The 23220-nt window shown below is 45.9% G+C and overlaps 1 protein-coding gene across 2 annotated transcripts in view; it reads left to right on the top strand.

The window, feature by feature from the left end:
* The window catches only part of SMG6 (SMG6 nonsense mediated mRNA decay factor), a 1575243-nt gene that overhangs the window by 190173 nt on the left and 1361850 nt on the right, over positions 1-23220 (top strand). For both annotated transcript variants that reach the window (XM_069615353.1, XM_069615354.1), the window contains 2 exons: positions 8940-9050; positions 9239-9345. In XM_069615353.1, coding sequence (XP_069471454.1) covers positions 8940-9050; positions 9239-9345 — 218 coding nt within the window. The remainder of the gene's footprint in view (positions 1-8939; positions 9051-9238; positions 9346-23220) is intronic.

A 23220-nucleotide genomic window follows, 5' to 3' on the forward strand; every position in this document is an offset into this window, starting at 1 on the left:
TACCCACCCTCCTTGAGTGCTTTGAAACACTTGGCTGTGTATAGGCGCTATACAAATAAACATTACCATACCATTTCCACAGGGGTATCCTGAGCGGTACCCAAGAACGAAGGGAAGCCAAGAGACACCCTGATGAACGTTGGCCAAGAAGAGGATAACACGAGAAACACTCTCTGTGCCAATCCCGACATAGGTGAAATATGCTGAAGCGAAATTAGAAGGAGAATGACAGCAAGCACGAGATCTATGCTGTGGGAAACAAAGTAAGTGCCAGAGAGGAACGCTAACCCGGTGACGCATTACCCTAAACCAGGAAGGTAATGGGGAGAGTTGGAGACCCTAGGAGAGGGCTGGCTATAGTGGATGGCTAGCCCCAAAATGTTGTACTAAGAAGAGTGAGAATACTTACCGGACTCAACATACTCATCCCAGTAGTATCGAAAACCATAAGAAGAGTGAGAATCCCTGCAGGACCATTCCCACTATGTTCAGGATTGTCCCATTCCCTGGACAAAGTCAAGTTGACCACTGGGTACAATACACAGATCCCAGTGAGAAGATGAGCAGAAAGTCCCAAGAAGTGATCCCATAGAAGTGGAGCAAAAAGTACAAGGAATGGAGAGACTGTTATTTGAGAAAGGCAGAATACAAGAGGATAACAGGGGTCAATACCTTCAAGAAAGTAAGGAGTAACAAGGAAAGAACATGAAAAAGTCTTTAGTAGAACTTGGACTTAATACAAGAAATAATCAAAACACAATTTGAAGGTTTTATTCTAAGAAAGAACATTTATTGGAAAGCTGTTTCTGTCCCAGTAGAAGGGAGTCATTCTCCTGGTCTCTAATTTTCTATTAATGGCAGGGTCGGTATAGGTTCGTTTTTGGACAGAGGACAGGCATTTACTTTGGACTTTGACACAGACGACAAGCACCCTAGTTTTAGATAAAGCTAAGGAAGCATTTAGATTAGGGAAAGTGATGTTGTTTCTCTTCATTGCTAATAAATACTTGTTAAATATGGAAAACTCTGGTCTGTCTCATGCATCTGACCCGCCACAGGGGGCATGGATCCTTACGAGACCCTAATGGGTTGCATGAGTCATTGGTAGCTTGTAGGTCCTCTGCAGACAGAAGGCAGAAAGATGATAGAGAAGAGGTAGTGGGAGGTGTTGGTTTAGTCTCATTGGTGGCATGTTGGAAGGAGCTTCGTTCATAGTCAAGCTGATCTCTTTTGTAGGGGTTGATTTCCAGGCTGTTAGGTTTGTGAATTCTTGGAGAATCTTAGCATGCTTTCTTTGCTTTGACTATTTCAGCCCTGTAAAGACATAACTGTTGATTGTAGTGGAATTTACTAGTGTGTGCATTGTTTTTCCTCCAGATTTTCTTCAGTTTTCCATTTTCCTTGTATGAGTAATTTTGTCTGGGGTTGAACCTTTTAGCTTGTTTCCTTTGTGAGACTTTTTGAAAGATTTAATGGGGGCAATGCAGTCTAATGCAGAAATAATCCAGTTGTGGAGTTCCGCCTTCCAGCCTGGTTGTTGATCCATTTGTGCGGTGTTAGGTTTGGTTTATTCTCCTCTGTCTAGTAGTATGGTGATGTGTATTCCTCTTCATGTCTGTTCCTGGTCAATGATTCTTTTGAAGATTGTGCAAGGCGTTGTTGCAGTTAATACTGTGAAAGAGATAGATAAGTGGTTTCAGCAGGGGAGATATTTTCGTTATAGAAAATGCCATCCAGACTGCATCCGAATATGTGGGTGGGACCCTTAACCATCTGAGGTTTAATGTGGCAAAGTGCCCTCCGAGTGACTTGGTCATAACCTTGTCTTTCTCGAGCCAGATGTTGAATTCTTAAAGTATAGTTACTAGTTAGCAGTCTGCGGCCAGGGTGTCAGCAAGTTTGTTATCAAAGTGTGGGCTGTAGATGGGATGTCTGTAGATTAAGGCAACACTTAGTGCAACTGTGGGTGAAATAGAGCAGGTTGGAGCGATCAAATCATACAATAGAATGATGTCTATGGAGGGTATTGAGACTTTGATGGAGTCTCTGTGCATCAACATTATACCATCTCCTCATGTATTGTTGTCATAAGCACAGGCCATGAAACCCATGGGATACTCTCTTGGATAACCAGACACTTATCATCGGAGAGCCAAGTTTCTGTGAGTATAAAGAAAATGTATTCTTTTGAGAGAAAGTAAAAAATGTCCAAAGGGAGCTTGGAGACAGAATGTGCATTGATCAGGAGACATTTTGTACCTGTCATTTCAGGGTGGGTTTGGCTGGTTAGATGCGTGCCCTTGGGTGGTTGTTCAAGGTTTGTTTTGCTAGTTTCACTGGAGGAGGTGATCGCCTTGCTTGTTTGGTTGGTTACACTGGGACAGCCTTGCATGTTTCTTCAGCAGTTGGAGAACGTATAAAATGTCTTCTGTTATTTGGAGGTGACTACTTGAGGTAGTGTCTCAGGATTTCTTTGATTTGTTGGGTGATGGTTTTCATATAGGATAACCAGTGTAGTCCTTATTTATTTGTATCTAGTTTATTTCTAAAGCGCAGCCAGGCCTGATGGCATCCAGGCGCATAGTCCTGCCTACACAGTTACAGTACATTACAGTAAGGGTCAGTGACAAGAAATTAATTCAAGCTCCCCCAGTTTACAAGAGGATACGGGGGAACAGAATTCTCGTAGAGGAGTCATGAATACAACAATGTACAGACAAAGGAAATAAAGATAAGCAGGTAACTATACAAGATATATAGACATAATCAATAAAGTAAGCAGGTAAATAGACAAAATATACAAGAAAGCAGAGCGACCCTAGGGTTAGGCCAGACCTTGTATGAAGTGCTTCATGAGTTCTGCGTGAGGAGCCAGGATTTGGTTTTATTCTTGAAGGTTTGAAAAGAAGGCTCAGTTCTGATGGGAACAGGAAGCGAGTTCCAGAGCTTCGAGGCTAGGAAGGGAAGCTCACTCCTCCGGCTTTTTGGAGTTTAAATCTGGCCAAGATGAGGCTGTGGGGTCGTGTGGAGGTATGGAGAGCAAGACGGGTGGAGAGGTAGGGTGGGGCCTTGTTGTCCAGGCATTTATGAGTCAAGGCTAGTGTTTTCAAGGCGATTCTTTGTTTTACTGGGAGTCCTTCAGACTTTGTAAAGGTTAAATTAATGTGAGCTTTTCACATTGCTCCGGTCAGTACCGATTTGTGATCTGCTGTTATCCTCCAGTCAAATGTGGTGGCCTCTCTTGTGTGTGGTAATTCTACGTTTGCATTTCCATTTCCCTTTTGCTTGATTTGTTGGAGATAACTGTTGGGTAAGATTTTCATAGTAATGATAAATCTTCCTGACCTGTGTCAACCCCTGAACTTTTTGATTTTACTGGATGCTTATTTTTCCTTATACCTCTCTGTGGTAAGCTTTTTCCACACTCACAGAACCTTTTACTCTTTTTATTGGTATCGTTTTTAAGACTCTCCATAGTGTCTTTTAAAGGTTATCCTCTTTGACAACTTTTTGGCACTAAGTGCCTATTGTTGCTGGGTTGTCCTAGGGGCTCCCCTTTTAACTTTCTCTGCCTTGTGAGAACTATAGTTCCCAAGGGTAGAAAGGATCTTTAGATCCCTTTTACATTTCATTAAGTAAGACCTGCACCCCCTCCCCCACCTTATGTGGACTGCTGGGGAGGAACTGAGTATCCCCTTTCTCATTTTAAATGTAACATTTATATTACAAGGACAAACTTATCTTTAAAGGCTGGTGACAGTAAACCTTTTTATTAATTTGGTGCACCTTTACTGCAGGCTGTTTGCACAGCCCTGATAAAGGGGTTCCATGTAATAATGTCCCTGCAGAAATGTCTCCTGACCAAAAAGTAGCTGTTTTTTGCAGAGACTTATTACATTGAACGTGCAGGGGACACCCATGCAACACCTGATTTTTTTTTTAAAAAGAGGAGCAACTCGTCCCCATATATGTCGCCAATGGCTTTTCCCAGGGACATTATGTGTGGGGACATTACCTGATATCTGTATCATGGGTACTCATTTTACCAAAAGGGCCCCTGTCTTGTTTTTTTGCCATTTTAGTGTTCTGTGTCCTTGCTTGTTCCTTCCCCTGACATCCAGGATGGGAAATTCCTTTGTGCGATTTTTATCTTCGGCAGCAGTCCTGTTGTGTCTGTGAAGGCAGGAAGCGAGAGTCCAAAACTCTGCAGCCTTTTGTCTTCCAGCCTGAATGCAAGATTCCAGTTCAAACTGGAAGGCTGCCTGTCCTGAAAGGACTGCCAACCCACCAAGTTTAAATGTTGCAAGGCTGTTTGATTGGCTGGGTTTCTGCATAAGAGTTCGAACCTGGAAGCTGAAGAGATAGTCAGCCATTGTAACCAAAACCGAAGAGGAAGATGAATTTGCAGCTGAAACGATTTGCGGCTGAAACGATTTCCAGCGACCGGAGAACCTGTCGTGGAACCAGAGCCTGCTGTAGCCCTTCCTTCCAATCAAACTGGGGACTCTGAAAATGATGACCCCCACCCAGAGCCTGGTGAGACACACTAGACTCAAGAAGACCTGCATTGTGAGCCATCTCACGCCATGCTGCGACCTTGCGGGGCAGTAATACCCCAATACCTGGGACCTCGAGCCATTGTGCGGTTCACGGTCTCCCGAATTGTGAATCTCGCAGAAACTTCGTGGGCATCCTGCTGGATCTCCAGAGACATGAATCAAGTCAGAAAAGCCCCCTCACCAGATCTGTAGTGGGCAGTTTATAAAGGTTAGGACCGGGGGGTCGGATTCTTATCAGAGAGTAGATGGCATGGGGGTCGGGCTGGTGGTGTGTGACCAGCACCAGTCAGGCTGGGTGGGGGCTAGAGGCCCGGTGGCTGGCTGGAGGAGATGAATGGGCACAGCGCAGGGCCTGGTATTGTCTCACGCTCATTGTCAGGAACATTCCTGGAGGCGATACTAAATATTCACAACATTGAAGGGACGAGAGGGAAATGGACTTACTTTGGAACAAGGCTCAAGCAGAGCCAGTATGCTTGCGTAGAAATTGGGCTATGTGAACAGGGAACTCGAGAGCATGGGTCTGCGGCCTGTCTCATCTGGGGCCTGTTACAAAATGGTGTCACGAAGTGTGGGCATTTCTAGTATTAAGCATTAATTTCTATGCGCTGCAAGGTCTTTATGTGGTGTCTGGAGGCATACACGGGCCCCACTTGTAGGTTAGATTGCCTCATATGGGTTTCGACTTATGTGTAATTGCCTAGGGTGGTGGGATAGACTCATTTCCATCCCAACAAAATCCACAGAGCCGCATCCTGCCACAGGGAAAACCTTACCTAGAGCCGTCCCTGTCGATCCCTGCTGCAAAGTCCCTCCCAAGGTCGTGTTTTCAGTCACCACAACAAGGAATCCACCGACCAGGTTTTTGGCTGCATCCTGAAGTCCTCCTGCTGCAAAATCTTCTTCTGTCCTAAGGTACTGTGCTGGCTTGGGTATTTATTTAGCTTAAGTCTCTTGTGATTCCTGTGTAGCTGTGGGTTGTTTTCTGTGATTGGGAGTCCTCTAGTCCATTGCACCCAAGCCCCTGCTGGAATCCTCCTATGGGGTCTTCTGTGAAGCCCCTGGACTCTCAACTAACTCTAAAAGTACAATACTCACCTGTTTGAACAGTCTTCCTTAGGAACCCTGACTTTTGCTACTTAATGACCTATCCTGAAACTGCCTGTTGGACTCTAGACCCTAGTGACCCTCTTTCTGCCACTGAGAACACTCTTGCTCAAAGAATAAGGGAATTAATTTTAAAGGATTTTGCCTTTTTCTTAGAAAAGAGAATACGTGTTTAAAAGTTACTTACTTGCTAAAGAGTTGGTTGGTAATTGTAACTCTGAGAGTGAACAGTTACAAAAGTTATTACTTACCTTATAAATATTCTGCCGTTTTGAAAAGTAGATAAAAGGTTATTTTACTCACCTGTGGCTTGGTTGTGCCTCTTCGCCAAAGGTAATGCCGTTGGTTTCACTTAACTATTCCTGTTATAATAAATGTATGAGTGTCCCCAACTAGGTCTTGCTTCCGTTGACTTGCTTGTTAGACTGTCCAGAATGGGTTTTACCTACCTAGAATAACCTTGAGTCATTCATAAAGTGTAACATTGGGTTTTGCTTTCCCTGGTCTGTTTTAGACGGACACAAAAAATCTTAGGTTTATACCTGCCTTTTAAGTTGCTTATAGATCCTATAAAAAGCGTATAGGTTTTACTTACCTGGAGTATAACTGTGTTATGCTGAAATAAGTTAGTTGTTGCTTCCCTTAGTCTGTGAACTGAAAAGCAACTTTAATTGAATATTACACCCCAAGGTCCAACTCCCCTAAAGTAACTGTTATCCTGAATTAGTGTTGTAGGTTTATACTGTTCCTGGAATCTGTATCACTATGTAGAGGAGGAGCCAAGTACCCCCACCTCAATCACTTCAACTGTATCGCCTATAGACTTTACACCGAAATATGAGACATACACGGAGCAGTTGAATCGACAAAGGGCAGAGTATGGACTCTGTGCAGTACCGGTGAGATTACCAATACCTAAGAGAATCTGGGAGACACGATTCCCGCTGAGGAAGCCATACCTGCATACGAAGAAGTATGACAGTCATTTAAATTAAACTCCTGAAGAAACCGAGCAGATAAACGGCAAAGATGAATGGTGACGTCACACTGAGTCGAGCTGACTTGTATAGAAGAGATGCAGAGACCAGAGAATGCAGACATTCTATAAGGCATCAAGAAAGTATCAAGGATAAGTGACATCTTGGGATCAAGGTGAAGAAGCTTATGCCACAGAACTGAAGATATCAAGTCATTTTACATGTGTTCAGAAGCAAGAAACGCAAGCAGCAAAGTAATAGTGAAGCTAGCCTTATGCTTTATAGTGAATAGATTGCGGAAAGCGCCAATATATACATATATGTAATCGAACAAATAAAGGATGGATGTTTCCACTACACATTGCGGCAGTGCTGAACAGTAACAAGAAGGCCTCACTTCAAGTGTCTCGCAGTTAAAAAGCAGTTGAATTAACTTAATGAATCTCAGAAGGCAGAGTTGGATGAGCCAAGAAGCCAAGGTCTTATCAAACCGGAGCAAACTGACATTGGATACAAATCGTGTGAAAGAACAGAACTCTTGTTCTGAAGACATGGAAAAAAACAAAAGACGTCAGAGGTCTATTAAGAATTAGTATTTTAAATGCACCAGAAGCTCGATTTCATGGTCTCTAGTCACGTGGAAGGATGAAGCTGGCCGAACGAGGTGGTCACACCTATGCACAAGGGCAGACTGTACCTTCACTCCCTAAATTTCTCAGAGCTAAGAACACGCTCAAGGACACATTTCAAAGCCCTAATTGACACTTGACCATTGAGGTGATGGATTGATATGCTAATTGGTGGGAAGCTGGTGCTAAGGCGAGCTCATCAGCACCTGCATGTTCAGCCTGCCTGCTGCTAGACGTAGGTGGAAAGTACCGACGGAGGTTAGAAGTCAACCAATTATAGAGTACAGCGTAATTAAGGGTCCTATAGTGTAAGCAGCCAATGGGACGTCGTACATTTAGTGATGTTCATAGTGGCCATTTTGAGGGGAGTACTTGGTTGCCCCACCTGATGTTAAGTACCCTATCACTTTCATTGACTGACTCATGCTGTTATAGAAAGTATACTTAGATACTCACTGAGAGCCAATCATTACTGCGCATAGGTTTTGTAGTTTGCCACGCGGGATGACGTTGGTAGTAACGCAGGTTAAACATCATTGATGACTAATTTTGGGTACAAGAACCCATCTTTTTTTAAATGCGGAGAGTTTGAGGATCGAGCAAGTGCGTTGATGTTCGTTGTACTCCCTATTTTAGATCATTGAAAATAAAAGTCTAACTTTTGCCAAACTACCTGAGTGTTTCGATTGTTGATGTATGAATAAAATCTGCATCCCCATCCATCTCCTGGGTATTGCTACTCGCCTTAAAGGGCTGGAGGGATTATCCAGTTCAACTATATCAGAAAAGTATATTGTCCAGTTGATATTATTGTGTGATTTCCTGCTGAGCGCCCCGTTCAATTGATGGGGTTGATTACCCTGGTATTACTGAAAGTAATCTAAAAGTAACTATTGGTTTTGACTTCCCTAGAACTACTGTTAGGTGTTCCAAATAAGGTTATATGCTTTGGTCTGTTGACCTTCAAGCATAGTGTTGTGTTTTTATAATTCTGGTTACATACAATGTGATACTACTTATTTCCCCCAAGATGTACCTTGGCCTACTTGTATTTAGATAAACCATTTTTTTTTTTACAATACATAGTGTTTTAGTGTTTCTTTGGACCATTTGTATTACAATTTCACTTGTGCTGATTCTACAGCCCTCTCTCCCTCCTAAGGTAAGCCTGGCTGCTCTGGCTATGCTACCCTGAACTCGGGTGGTACAGCCTTATACTAAAAGTGGAGTCTTGTACTGCCTCAGTTGAATGGCTTTACTAAGCCCTTAGTTAGACTTCAGAAAAACTGTCCTAACAATGAAATGGTGCTTCCCAATCCCATATTCTTTGTTCAGGAGGAGGTTGGGCCTGTCTGTGTTGTATTGTTGAGCAGAATGACTCCCGTTTCTTTGATGGGTCAATAAATACGGCCAACCTCCCCATATTTTCTCCCCAGCCTTTTACTCCGGCTTTTTTGGTTAGACTTGATGGGTGCCCCATTACTTCCCCAGTTTGTTTTTTGTGGTGCTAGCGTTGCTTTTTTTCTGTTTGTTTCGGGTTGTGCTCCCTCTTGTCTTTCTCTTTTCGTTTCATAGGTTTACTTTACAAATTCATATGGTTGATCTTCTCATACATGTTCTACTTTGACATTGAGTTTTCACCTTCTCTTCTTTCTCTTTCACCACAGGGCACTGCCTTCTTCGACGGCCTGCTCCAGAAGCTGCAGTTGACCTATCAGTTCAAGTTGGAAGAATACATGGACGGCACTGCTATTCGCAGCAAACCTTTGCGCAAAACAGTATGAGCCACTTGTCACCCTTTTCCTTAGTGGGGGTGGAGCCTGGCGGCATGGGTACTCCTGATATAGCAGAGGAATCCATAGTGGTCTGTGCAAAACTATGATTTTTATTTTTTATGGGGCAGCTGAAGCCTGGCGGTGGAGAGACGGCGAGATCATGTTAATGAAGATCTTCTTTTTTTTGACAGGTGAAGTTTGCACTAATCAGTGCTCAGAGGTGCATGATCTGTCAGGGTGACATTGCTAGGTACAGAGAGCAAGCCAATGATACCACAAACTACGGGAAAGCCCGCAGGTAAGAAACTTGAAAGCTCCTCTCCATGGATTGACAGGGGTCGATTGACAGGGGTCGAATGTCTTGGTGGCGGTCTTATTAATGCACTGTGGAAGTGGGGTTGGAGATTTGGAGAGAGAGTTCAAAGTGTGATGTGAAATTAGAGAATGTGTTATGTAGGATTTGTACAGCTCATCTCTGCCATTTACACAACCTCATGGTGCTGATGGTCTTCTCACGTGATTGCTGAATCTTGAGCTTTAGTGCAAAGTCCAGTTGTGCCTGTGGGTGGAGTGCTGTCCTGGGTGGTGGGAGGTCCGAGACCTATCCGCGCTCTGCATCACCTTCCAGTCTGCATCTTTGAGGGGTAGATCTTGGCAGGGTGGTCATAAACCTAAGCATGTTCCCCAGTACCTTGCAGTCTTGATTTATTGAAGTGTGTGTGTGTGTGTGTGTCTGATCACATGATCGCTTCATTTTGGAGAGAAATCGTGGCGTCTCTGACTGGCGGGATTGATGTGTTCCACAAAACACTCCTGAGAGACTTAAAAAGCTATCATATAAAACACCTAAATTCAAGAACCCGAGCTCAAGAGAGGTTTCAATTATCAGGAATCTTTATGAAGATGAAAACATAGTCCTCCGACAAGGGCGGTGCACTAGTAATTCTTAATGCGGAGGATTATGAAGAAGAATGCTTAAGACAACTCCATGACACTAGTATATACCAACCATTACATATTAATCCAATGCGACAAATCATTGATAACTTCAGCATCATCCTAGATATGGCAATAGAGAATGAGTGGATCAACGAAAAGACACGCACATTTCTTTCACAAGACTACTCAAATACTCCCACTTCTATCTCCTTCCCAAGATACATAAAACAATGGACAAACCACCAGGACACCCAATCGTGGTAGCTACCAATAGCGTTTTGCAACCTTGGTAATCTATCTAGATATCATCTTACAACCAATCATACAGTGTGGGATGAATCGGAGAGGCGCGCAAATGAACAAAAATATGGGTGAGGGTGAGAATTAATTACTGTAGAAGTAACACAGGGGGGTAATGTTGAGAAGGAAATTAGCCTAGCCCACACCCCTAGGCGCTTCCAAATACGGCGATCACCATATTAAGCAATATAACATACAAAAGAGGAGCGAGCTGCTTCACCAGGCTTTATCTGGCTTTGTCAGAAAGTACAAAGGTGCAACATGAACTCACAATCTTTTTGCACACACCACCCTCCATCACTGTCAATAGGTCAAGGATATACCGGTTATGCATTGTCATTAGTCTTAGGGCCCTTCCACCTTGATGACATTGAACCCTTCTTCGGTGTCGTTTGCCAGCTGAATCAATTCCCATCTAATGATCTGGAGCCATTTGGCGTTGGCCCTTATCTGGATGCTGGATACTAAGGATGCTAAAAATGTCTCTGCAGAGTTGTAAAGTTTGTATTCGTCTGCTATTTGTGCAAGCATATCAGATGAATATTTGGATAGGTAATTTGATGATCTTTTTTTGTCAGTGCAGCTCGCCCTTTGTGTTTTGTTTCGGGGGAGGGTAGGGAATTGTTGGTAAAGGTTCAGCCAGTGGAGGTTCTTTGGTGGGTGGTGCGATGGGATCTTCGAGCATGGCACCCCCCCCCTTTAGGCGCTTTTTGGGTACAACCAACAGGGCTGAGTGTAACGTTGCTAGCGAACAATAGCCCCTCCAAGAAGGTGGGAGGTGCAAGTATGCTTTTGAACCACACATTCAATAATATTCCATTATAGCACCTGTTCCCTTCTTAAGATCTGGGATCATGACAGTTCTGTTACATCTGGTTTTTGTCCCTTTGCTGAAAAAGCACAGCTTGTGTGATTCTGGAGGGCATATTTTCATGGGCCTCTCGAGGGCTGTGACCTATGTTTGTTTCGTGATGTGCTTGGCCCACACTTGCTTACTGCTTTGTACGATGAGTGGATGTATTTCTTCAAATCCCCCAACTGTCATTCTGCCCTGTACATATACATTGCTTCTTGCCATTCGTTGTTGACATATCATTTTCCTCTAATGTGGAGGTGCGGTTCCATGAAGCACTTTGGGTTTCTCTAGCTTGTCTTGCATTTTCGTGGGTCTGGATTGATGAGCTCTTGGTGTACGCAGTTTGCCTGAAATGTGCCTTTGATCCTACATAGTGCAAGATGAATTAGACATTGTGTTTTTAACATGGGCACTTCTTGTGGTACTAAGACTTTGGGCTCCTGGAGGCATGAAGTATTAAGGAGCAAAAGTATCAACTCCCATTAGTTGTTCACCTTCCTATCGGAGTACCAGCTGTTCCAGCGCTCAGGATGGCGGAGGTCTTCCACTGCATCAAACCCTATTCCATGATAGGTGTCATATTTACATTGGCATATTTGTCTTTTCCTTCTATTACTGCTCAATTGGATCCTTCTCCCCACCAATATTGTTTTTTGAGAGATACTAGTATCACATACAGATCATTGTAGGCATGGTTTTAGAAGTTTAAACATTAAGCTGTTACATAGAGCGGATTGGGAGTTGCTACAGGTGGCATTGGTGGTATTATACATTGTGTGATTTGTTACCACATTGGGTTGTTCTATATTCACTACAGGTGTGCTTTCATTCGGGGTGAAGTGAGGGGAAGAAAAATCTTTGGTTGTGTCAGGAAAAGAGGTAGACATTTGGGATTTAACCACTAGGGAGGGTGTATGGTTGGCGTTTGGAGCATCTGGTGGCATTATAGTTACATTGTGTACTATCATCCAGGACTGCTTTCATCTTACTGTTCTATAAACTTCCATTCCAGATCCACTTCCATGTCCATTTATCCCCCCCCTACTCTTTTATGGTCAGCCCAGATAAGTTGTTCCCCCCAATAAAACCCCAATGCAAACATTTGGACCGTAAGTAAAATCGCTGTGAAATGCATCCACAATTGTAACTGTATGCTCTGGTGAAACTAATTGTACTCCTATCTACATTTGAAGAGGCTCTCAACGGTGTTGTCTCCATAAGTGTTGCACCTGCGGAAAGGGAATGAACAGGGTAGGTAAAAAAGGGGTTGAGGATATGGGGAGGATGAGAGAGAAATGGATATTTTATTTAATGCAGCTCATGCTCTAGCAGCAATGCATGTTCAGATTTTCATTTCACATGCACATATATGGTTGGCGTTGAGCTCCTTTAGTTGAGGTAGTATTGTTGTTCTCAGTTGGGGTGCCTTGTGTAGCATTTTTTGGGGCTTTGCGAACATCTGAGAGGTGTATCCAAAACCTTAGCCCCTTTACTTTCACTGCAAGAGGGGTGGGAAACACCACTTAATACGGTCCATAGAATCTGGGTGTGTTTCATTTGCGGACAAACCTTCTGACATATATCCACTCTTGAGGGTGTTGCATAGTTTAGTAAGTCTGCTTTTGAGTAAGCCGTTTATTTTTTTCTACCATCCCATTCACTTGTGGGTGGTAAATTGAGCGCATTTTGTTTTTGATCCCTAGCAGGATTGTCCCTTCTTTGAATAGTTAATTGAAAAAAATGAGTTTCGTTAGGACATAGCACACTCCACACCTGGGGAAAACCTCCCTTCCAAGGAATTGTGCAGCACACTTGTCGTCAGGGTGGGCACATTGGCCTGCCTCCACCCACCCACCCACCCACCCACCCACCGAGAGATTGGACACACCACCACAATCGGGTATTGTGCCCCATTCTTCCATGCCTGTGTAGTCAATGTACAGCTCACAGAAAGGGCCTTCAGGGCGGAGTAAGGTTCCTCGTAGTGTTCTCGGCATCATTCCTCTGCTGAACACTTGACACGTGGTATATTGGACCACCATTTGTGTCAGGTGTTATTGTAAATTTGGGATACACCAGTCTTCCTGAAGATTGGCAGCAATGTGTTGCTTAGAGCTGTGGGATGGGAAATGTAATTGTTCAAAGGCACTGTACAGTAGCTTGACGGGCATCACAACTTTCCCTGTTGTTGCCAGAGGAGGTCTGTGGGTGCTTGGATGGATCCCTGTTTAAGCCATAGGTCCTGTTCATCTATAGGTGCCCTGTGCTGCAATTCAATAATGTGTGCTATAGGGAGGGCTGTGGATGCGTTGGCTGTCTGGCGCATTACAGATGTAGTTAGGACATATTCCGCACCCATGTGGATTGGAAGGTATGCTGCTTTCTTGGCTGCCGCGGCGGCGCTACCCAGTGATATTTCGTCTGTGTTTTGGGTGTGAGCTAACTCCTTTAATGACTGCTACTACAGAAGGTTCTGCGAGGGCCGAAATCAATGTGCTTAGTAGATCTGCATGCTGTACTGGGGAACCATCTGCCCTTCTAAATCCCCTTCTCCACCGGGATAGACCTGCATGCACCGTTGTGGTGACGTACGCAGAGTCCGAATAGATGGTAACACAACACCCGTTTGAAGCTCCCAGGGCTTCTAACAGTGCTAAAAGCTCAGCTGCCTCTGCAGAATAGTGTCTGGGTAATCTCATGAGAAGTGTCTCGTATTCTCCCTCCACTAATCGCTTTACCGCTGCCCCAACATGCTTTTCACCTGTCCCTTGGTCAATGGATGCTGACCCATCAATGAAAAATACTTCCACTTCTTCTAAAGCACTGTCTTTGGGAATGTCATCCCCTTCTCCTTCATATGTCGCACAGTCATGCTGTTGCATGTCCTAACCAGTGCATGACTCTGTAAAGAACGTTGCTGGGTTTATTGTCCTGCATCGCACCACATGGATGTGGTGGGGGGGTTGACGAGATTATTTAGTATGCAGATGGCCTCTGGGTAGTCAGGATGGATTTTGATCTCTCTAGTATTGCAAATAGTGAGTGCTCAACATATGTCACTGAGTACCCCATCACAATTGTGGAACTCTTTTCAGTAGTGGCGGCAAGGACATGTTCGCAAGTGAACTGTCATTGCAGAGTCGAGCGTGCCGCTGTAATACGCCAAAGGATTGTGCCCCTTGGAATTTTTTTGTGTGAGCACTGCAGTTATGAGCATTCCATTTGAGTGGGAAAACAGGTAGAACTCCTGGGTATCGTCTGTGGTGGCTAGAACTGGAGTGGTGGAGATTACATTTTTCAGATCGTTGAAGCTAGCCATCATTTCTGCTGTCCACTGGATTGTTGTGCCCTCCTTTTGTGCCTCTTTGAAAGCCTTGCAGGAGTGGTATTGTGTATGCTCCATAGTCTAAGATCAGGCCCTGTAGTAGTTGCACAGTCCTAAAAATGTTTGCATTTCTTTCACAGTTATGGACTTGGAAGCACACAAACTATGGCAACTCTATCTGGTAGTATTCTCTTTTGATCTTTATAGATGAGCTTCCCCAAGTAGAGCACCTCTGGTAACCAGTACTGAAGCTTTTTCTTATCTACCTTGTACCCCTTCTAGTGCTACTAACTAGAGTAGTACAATGGAGTCCCTTCGATAGCTGTGCTCACTGTCGCTGCAGACCATTGGGTCATCTACGTATTGAATGATCATACTGGGCACCTGAATGTTCCAGAGATCTTCATGTAGATTCTATTCTAGATACTTGGGCAAGCAGGGTAGATGAGGTTAGTTACTATGATGCAGGGTCAAGTTGCACTGAAAAGAATGCGTCTTTCAAGTCCACCACAGTGAAATGGATGGCCTGTTTTGGGATGCTGTATTGGATGAAGGCTGAGTTAGGTACAAGAGAGAACTCTTTCTGTACAATATCATTAAGGGGGCACAAGTCCTGGATCATCCTCCAACTACCCCCTGTTTCCTTTTTGATCGGATAGATAGCGATGTTGCAAGCTGAGGTGGAGGGCCCTATAATCCCACGCTGTAAGAGCCCCTGCAAGGTTTCCTGAATTCACGCCTCTGCTTCTCTGGAAAGGGGATATTGTCTCACTCTCGGGAGTACTGCACCTAGCTTGAGTGTTATTCTCACTGGCGTCGCTACCTTTAACATCCCTACATAGTGGCGGTTAGTGGTCCATAAGTGTGGTGGAACCTGCTGCAGATCACTGTCACAGAATGGTGGTTGCCCACTATAAATAGCCATGAGGGGGTTTTGCACCTTTTGATACTGTACCATGATGTCACAAGGTATGCATATTTTAAGTACTATCTCTCCACCATTGTCATCTTCAAATAAATCCTTATCTGTCAGTTCTCGTAGGGGTATATCGGGGTCAATGCACAGCACTGTGCACCATTGGCAGCCGTGGGGGTTTGTTCCTAGCACTACAATTCTTTTGGCAGACACTTGCAAACCCTCTAGATGCAAAGACACGATAGTACCGGCAACCACTTCGGGGAGTGCTACAGGTCAAAAAATGAAATCTGCAGGTAATAATGATAATGGATTTCTAATATAGCACTACACACCCATATGTCTCAGAGAGCTCACATAACAGAAGACATTACTATCCCACAGAGTGGTACTCATTTTATCAACCTCGGAAGGATGAAAGGCTGAGTTGACATGCCGGGGTTCGTACCTGCTACCGCAGGCTGCACACAGATATTGGGGCGAGCGCTTAGCTTGCTGTGATATCTGACCGGCACCCTCCACTCCTTCCTGGTAAGCTGGGTTACCACTGTGGCAAGCACACTAATGCTGTAAATGAACATGTCTGGGTCCACCGGTATCCGTCTCACTACCATTTCATTGGCCACTGCGTGTATCACTAGCATCGCTCGGAGGGAGCACATGCCAGGGGGGGAGCAGACAATACCTCTTTCTATAAATGTTATGGTCATGTTCAGTTTGCTAAGCAGTTCCCTTCCCAATAAATTGACAGGGAAGCTTTCGAAGTAGAGGAGGAGTGGCTGTACAACCTTCCCTCCTATCTTGACATCTAAATCTTCTGTGTATGGAACCGTGACAACAGCCCCAGAGAATCCCTGTGTGTTGAGAGTTTTTCCTGATAATGGGAAGTCACCTTCACTGATGCATGTCTTTTCTGCCCCGGAGTCCACCAACCCCCACACTCGGGGACTGTTTTCTGTATCACTACAGTCCCATCACCCGCACTTGACACCGGATATCTGCACTTAGCCATGTACTTGCCACCTGCTGGCCGTACTTTTACACTTTTATTTATTTGTATCCCATGTACTGCACTGCCCCCTCCCCACCGCACTTCCCTCCATCCCCTTTCCATGCACTTGCGCAATCTGAATGTCGCCTGGCCTAGTAGGATTGTTGTCTATCTTCCCTCTGTTCTCCCTCCCCTGCCTTTTCGCGCCTTGAAACACTTGTGTATAGTCACGTTATAAATGCCATATCATATCATATATATCATATATTAAGATGAATTGCTTATCTCTGCCCCCACCAGCGGATCCTCTTCTGGGTGCAAGGTCATTGATAGTACTGGACACGCAAGTGCTCTCTGTGGGCTGTCCTAATCAGGATATGTTTGCCCCTTGAAATGACAAGGGGTTCCCTCCTACCACCGTTGCTCCCTGATAGGGGGTGGCTGCACCATTGGGTGCGGTGGCGAAAGGGTGTCTGTTTCCCTCGGCTGGGGGTTTGGGGTGGGTTCGGTGTTGCTGCATGGCTTGCTGCTGTGGCGGATGGTGATATGGGCCAGGGATTTGGGGAGGTTAACTTATTTTCTGATGCTTGTTAATCTGCTTAGAATCAATGCTGTGCCTATAGTCCGACATCCAGTGGTAACCGTGGAGTATTGCATCTGGTCTTTCGAGAGTCGAAAGGGGACGTCGACATGTGCGTGCCTGTAACACTATCCCTAAAGTGACGTATAGTGTATCCAAAATCCCTCACGCGCCGAGGTCTCTGATTGTTTTTTTCCACCCAGCCAAGTGGTCGCCTTTATGCGTAGCTCTTCAGAAAACATTGCATTATTGTTATATTTCTCGACCGTTGGTCGTTTGTTTCTTGCCGTCACTCCTCTCGACGGCTGATTCCTGTGCCACTGCCAAAGACTGCTGACTAAGGAACTTTGATGGTTGTTGATCCGCTCGGCGCTGCCGACCACGTGGCCGGGTCTTCTGGCCGGCCTGTACAATAGGGAGAGTGGAGTCGGGGTGGACATAATCTTTTTAAGAATGCCTTTCCTTTTGCCTTCTTTGTACACTTGGTTTTGTCATTGCTATCACATTCCTGCGCTATGGACAGGACTCCATTTAGGTTTTGTCCTTCCTGCAAGACAAAATTCCCATAGAAAGATGAGCACCGTCGGTGCAATAGGTGTCGTCCCTTCGATCACAACGAGGCGGCCTGTAAACTCCTACGCCCCAAGACTATAAAGGAGCGTCATGTCAAGCGGTGGGCAGCCTACAGTATTTCGCAGGCCGAGGGTAATTCTCCCGCCACCATAGCCGCTGAGTGTGACAAAGAGATTAGCGACGACCAAGGCTCCAATTCGGATGCCATTGACCTCACCGCGGAGCGTCATCGCTCCGCGTCATCCGTCCCCGGTCCCGAAAGGCACGATGAGAGTGCTGCTGTGAGGAATGTACATCCCAGCGACAGGGACACACATCATTCCCACACAAGGCACACAACCCCCGGTTCTGCTTCGGCGGTGCATTGGAAGTGCTCCAAAGCACCAACGTGCACGTCAGATTGTTCGCCGGTGCCCGTCGATCCTCATGATCAGTAGCCCTCCCCGCAACAGCAGCAGCGGCATGCGTCCGGGCAGTCTAAAAGTAAGGGCGCTACCACCAAAATTCATGCGACTGTCTGGATGCCTCAGAAGAAAGTGCTGATGCCGCTGAAGGCCCCGGTTGCACCGAAATCCACTGCGCAGCCATCGGCGCAACCTAAACACCTCCCTGTAACCCTGAGCATCAGCGATAGTATCACGAAGATCGTTTCGGCAGTGAGACAAAAGGAACAGCCGAAAGACACATCGAAACAAAAAGAAAGACCTAAGGACGCGTCCAAAGACACGTCACAACGGCCAGAGCCTCCAAAAGATTACTCTGAGAGCCCAGTGTCTTTAGCTACGGCTTTAAGGGAACAATCTTGACGTTCTAGGGAGGAAGATCAGGAAGAGCCCTTTCCTCCCCTAGACTCCTCTGGTTCCTCATCATGGACCAGAGAGAAGTTTGAGGGGTGCATGAACAGACTGGAAAATTGTGGAACTCTCAGAAAGGTTTATTCCTAAGAGGCCTTGTGAGGCGAGCCCTTATACGCCTATGCCCAAATTTCAAAGGACCTTTGATGCTCCTCAAGATGAGGACGTTTATGACCTCACTGATGAGGAGGTCCCTCTAGATCAATATATACATGATGAATAACCCATAGGAGATCATACTAATGATCCAGCTGATCACATAGAGGGTTAGGGAGACGACCAGTCAGTCAATAATCAACCTTGGGCGTCCCCTACACATACCTGTCATGGTACAAACTCCCAAACATCTGGAGTTTATGGGCCTACCCCACTGGCACCCTTAGGGACTTATCAAACCCCAAAAGTGTGTCGTAGGATTTCCTGGACTCAGTCCTGGCGCCAGGCTCATAACCTGTGCTAATTGCATGGGACTACATTCACAGCCTAATAGGGCTGAGCCTGTCTGTATACCCTGGGTGTGGCTGAGGGACTACTTTACCTGGAACTACTTACAAGGCTATTTAAGCCACACCCTACAGGCAGAGCACGCTTCGCGTTATTCTGCACTCCTGCAGCGTAACGCTCACCGTGTCTGCTCAGTACTCGAACTTCTACAGCTACACCCGTCCTGAGATCCCAATCCAGCGGCACCTGAGAGAAGGAAAAGAAGAGAACAGGAGTTAGTACAGCAAAGAAGGCCTTACCTGCAGTATTCCATCCAATCGGCCGCGCCTTCAGCTGCTCTCCGGGCCGCCGCATCTGCAGAGAAGAAGGTATCTGAACGGACACCCAATACTCAACCGGGGTCTGCATTCTTCAGGAATTTTGTTGAAGCGGTTCTTCCCATCGCCGTCCTGGAGCCGCGCTGAGCCTGCAGAAAAGGAAAAGAAACAGCAGATTAGTCGCGCACGGAAAAGAAACCGCTATACAGACATTCACTGCCACTCACCCGCGCTAATACTCACCTGCAGGAAATCTGCTCAGCATCTTAGGAAGAGTCTAATCTTCATCCGAAGCCCGCTCAAGACCGCGCCTGAAAGAAAAGAGAAACACAGCTTAAAACCTGGGCAATAAGGACATTAAGCACCTATACCAAGCATCCATTGGCATAGAGACTTACCAGCTTAATCCAGCTATTCAAAAACTCTGCAACAGCCCCACATGATCAGTGAAGTAACTTGGTCCTGGGAAAGACTGTGCCCCTGCTAGAGATTGCAGGACGGAGAGCCTACCATTAAGAACTCCAAGGCAAACGCCTCCTGTGGTGATATCGAGGGAGAAGAAGCGGGCAGGCATCATCACTCAAGCTGTGCAACGCCAGTGCAGACATCATTCGTGCAGCTAAGTGCTACGCCCCCGTGGAGACCAGGTGAGCGTGACAATACCCCAGACCCTGGCACATTGTGTATGGACTCCCCTCCCTCCACACCAGCCCGTCGGGCATCTCCAGTTGATGATCAGATGGCGTTTAACACTATCTTAAAGAAGGCAGCCGAACACTTCCAAATTGCCACACAAGAGGCTGTGCCAGATTCAGACTTTGTCGAAGACATACTATAGGAGAACCCTCCTGCCAGCAAGGCTATCCCATTACTAAATTATTTTAAGAGACACCTGGCTCCTTCATTGTTAACACCCGCTCAGATCAGGGCTGTTAATCCCAGGGTCGAGAAGCTGTTCCGCCCTTCCCCTTCTGACCCCCTCTACATTAGGGGGCACGCCACTCCGGATTCCCTGGTGGTTAAGACAATGAGGAAGAGAGCGGGTGTGCCCCTGTCCACAGGTGAGGCACCACCTGATAAAGAGTGCAAAAGATTGTACGCACTGGGGAAAAGAGTCACGACTGCTGCAGCATTCTCTAACCGCATAGCCAACAACACCACACTGTTGGCTAGCTATTCGGACGTTCAATGGAACCTGCTGCAAGAGGGCCTTCAAGAGGTCCCTGAACCGGTGCGGCCTCGCCTGCTTTCCATTGTAGCTGAGGGCAAGTAGGTCAATAACAGTATTCTCAGGAATACTTTGGACGCTGCGGAAACAGCAGGCAGGACTTTAGCCCAGAGTACCCTATTGAAACGGCACGCCTGGTTGAGAAATTCCAGGTTTAAGCCAGAAACCCAGGCATCCTTAATAAATAAGCCGGTGGAGGAAACCAACTTGTTCGGAAAAGCCGTTGATGAGGTGCTTGAGACAGCCAAGAAGGAACACGATACTCTAAAGACCTTGGACCAAATTACCCAAAGGCCTTTCCAAAAAATGGGGGGTGGTTCTCCTTCCTTTCGTGGCCAATCACGCTCCCCTCACAACCAGTATGGTTCAGGAAACAACTGGTCCTCTGGGCGGGGATCTAACTCTGCCACCCCGTATCCACCTACAGGGCAATGCTGTGGAAAGGGAAGGGGTCGGAATTCTACCCCTAGAGGCTCCCTGGCCTCAGGTCAGAAATGATCCTCAGATCTGGGTCCCCTCCCAGGGGATAACAGACCAGTGGGTGCTCAAGACCCTGCCCCACGGGTACTGTATCGCGTTGTGCCGGCCACCTCGATTCAGAACTCCGAGATCAAGACGCCTGATGCCGGAACACCTACTCAGCCTGCTACAAGAGGTCGAGATCCTGCAGGAAAAGGGCGCCATAGAAGACGTCCCTCTTCCACAGGTAAACAAGGGTATTTATTCAGTGTACTTCCTTGTCCCCAAAAAGGTTCTAACCATGCGCCCTGTGCTAGACTTGCATCCAGCGAACAAGTTTTCAAACCTGAAAAGTTTCGTATGGTCAGATTGCAGGAAGTAATTCCTATGCTCACACAGAGGGATTAGATGGCAACATTCGAGATGAAAATGCATACTTTCATATTTCAATGTTGCCGGGGCACAGAAAATACCTCGGGTTTATGAAATTGAACAAGCACCATCAGTTCAAAGTACTCCCCTTCGGCATTGCTTCAGCACCAAGGGTATTTACAAAGGTACTGGCAGTGGAAGCAGCACACCTGCGCAGGCTATCCATCCCAGTTTATCCTTACTTCGACAACTGGCTCGTAACAGGGGATTCCTATGGAACATGCCTGTCGAACACTCAAAAGACGATAGACCTCTTATTCAGCCTAGGATTCTCCATCAAGGAGAAGAAATCCAGCCTAGACCTCAGTCAAGTCGAGCAGTTTCTGAGGGCTCTAATTTGGACAGAAGACAGCATTGTCTTCCCCTGCAACGAGAGACAGGGTTCAAAACATGCTGTCTCAAATCCCTCTGTATGTAGCCAGTCGAGGTGACGGTACGCAAGGCTATGTGACTGTTAGGAATGATGGCGTCCTGCATGTACTTGGTTCCTCATGCGCTTTTGCGTCCCATGCGAGAGTGGCTCAACAGCCAGTGGTGTCAGGCCAGTGGACAATGGGACCATCTAGAGGTTGTCTTGCCAGCCCTCATTCTCTATCTGCAGTGGTGGTCGAGGGAGAGCCTTTTGAAGGGAAAGTCCTTCACCACCCCCGTAGTAGAAGCCACTCTCACAACGGACGCATCTATCAGAGGGTGGGGGGCTCACCTGCTCCAGCAGATGGCTTTTGGTCCCCAGAGATGGCATCCAACCACATAAAACTGTTGGAACTGTTAGCCATATTCAAAGCACTGCAAGCTTTTCAGACACAGCTGCAGGAGAATACGGTGCTGATCCTCACAGACAGCACCCTGGCCATGTACTATCTGAACAAGCAAGGGGACACTCACTCTCCAGGGCTGTCCAAACTGTTCCAGAAAATTTGGAAATGGGCTCTCAAACATAAGATGTTCCTGTTGTCCCAACACGTTCCAGGGGAACTCAATCATCTGGCGGACGTGCTCAGCAGAGATTTCCCACTGCTCAAGGAGTACGAATAGCGATTACACGAAGACATCATTTTCACAGAATGGGGTTTCCCAGAGATGGACCTGTTCACAACTCTGGAGAACGCTTAATTCCAAGATTACGCCTCCAGGTACCCCAGAATCGATCCAAGGGGAACAGTCTCTAGATCACATGGTCAGGGAAATTTGTTTACGATTTTCCCCCGACACCCCTACTCAACAAGATCGTGAAAGTTAAAGCAGGATATCCAGGAAGTCCACAACTCACTGGATGAAGTAAATGCAACAATTGTGTTGCACCAAAGACATAATGATCCGAAACTTCAGCTAATGGAGACTGCAGTATGGTGATGTAAGCCAAAGAGTTACTCTTTTGGAAAGTGAGCTACCAGCAATCCCCTGACTGGACAAAGAGAGACGACCTGTCTTCTGTCATGGTGAGAATGTTTTTTTAATGTTTTTATTTTTTACACTGACAAGACCCTTTAAACAGTAACACTGTGAGTGCTATGCACAATGGTTTCTTTAAAATGGAATGGTTTAATAAGATTATTTTTTGAGACACCACCAAGCATTGACCCGTGGTGTATTGTGGAAGTGCGTGGGTATCGGATAGTATTATCTGGCATTTGTTGGCTATTCTTGCATATTATTGCAATACCAGACCCATTTGATGGTACCTGTCTCTATGACTGCAGTGCCTATAAAGTTTAGTAATTGAAAATATGATACAAATATCTAGTAGCACCAGGTATTTTAATGGAAGTAAAAGCCATTGTGGGAATATGATGCTAGTATCTGAACATGAGGACTCATCAAACTTAAGGATGGTTTTAAATTGGCATATGATGTTTTCCCTGCCCCTACCTCATTTGTTACCTTCTCTCTCTCCAATGTTCCTTCTGTATTCCTCAAAGTAGTTGGCTTTATGCTCTTTCCATCAGGTGCTATCCTGCA

This window comes from Ambystoma mexicanum, chromosome 9, assembly GCF_040938575.1.
Source record: "Ambystoma mexicanum isolate Mex_15411 chromosome 9, UKY_AmexF1_1, whole genome shotgun sequence".
Lineage (NCBI taxonomy): Eukaryota > Metazoa > Chordata > Amphibia > Caudata > Ambystomatidae > Ambystoma > Ambystoma mexicanum.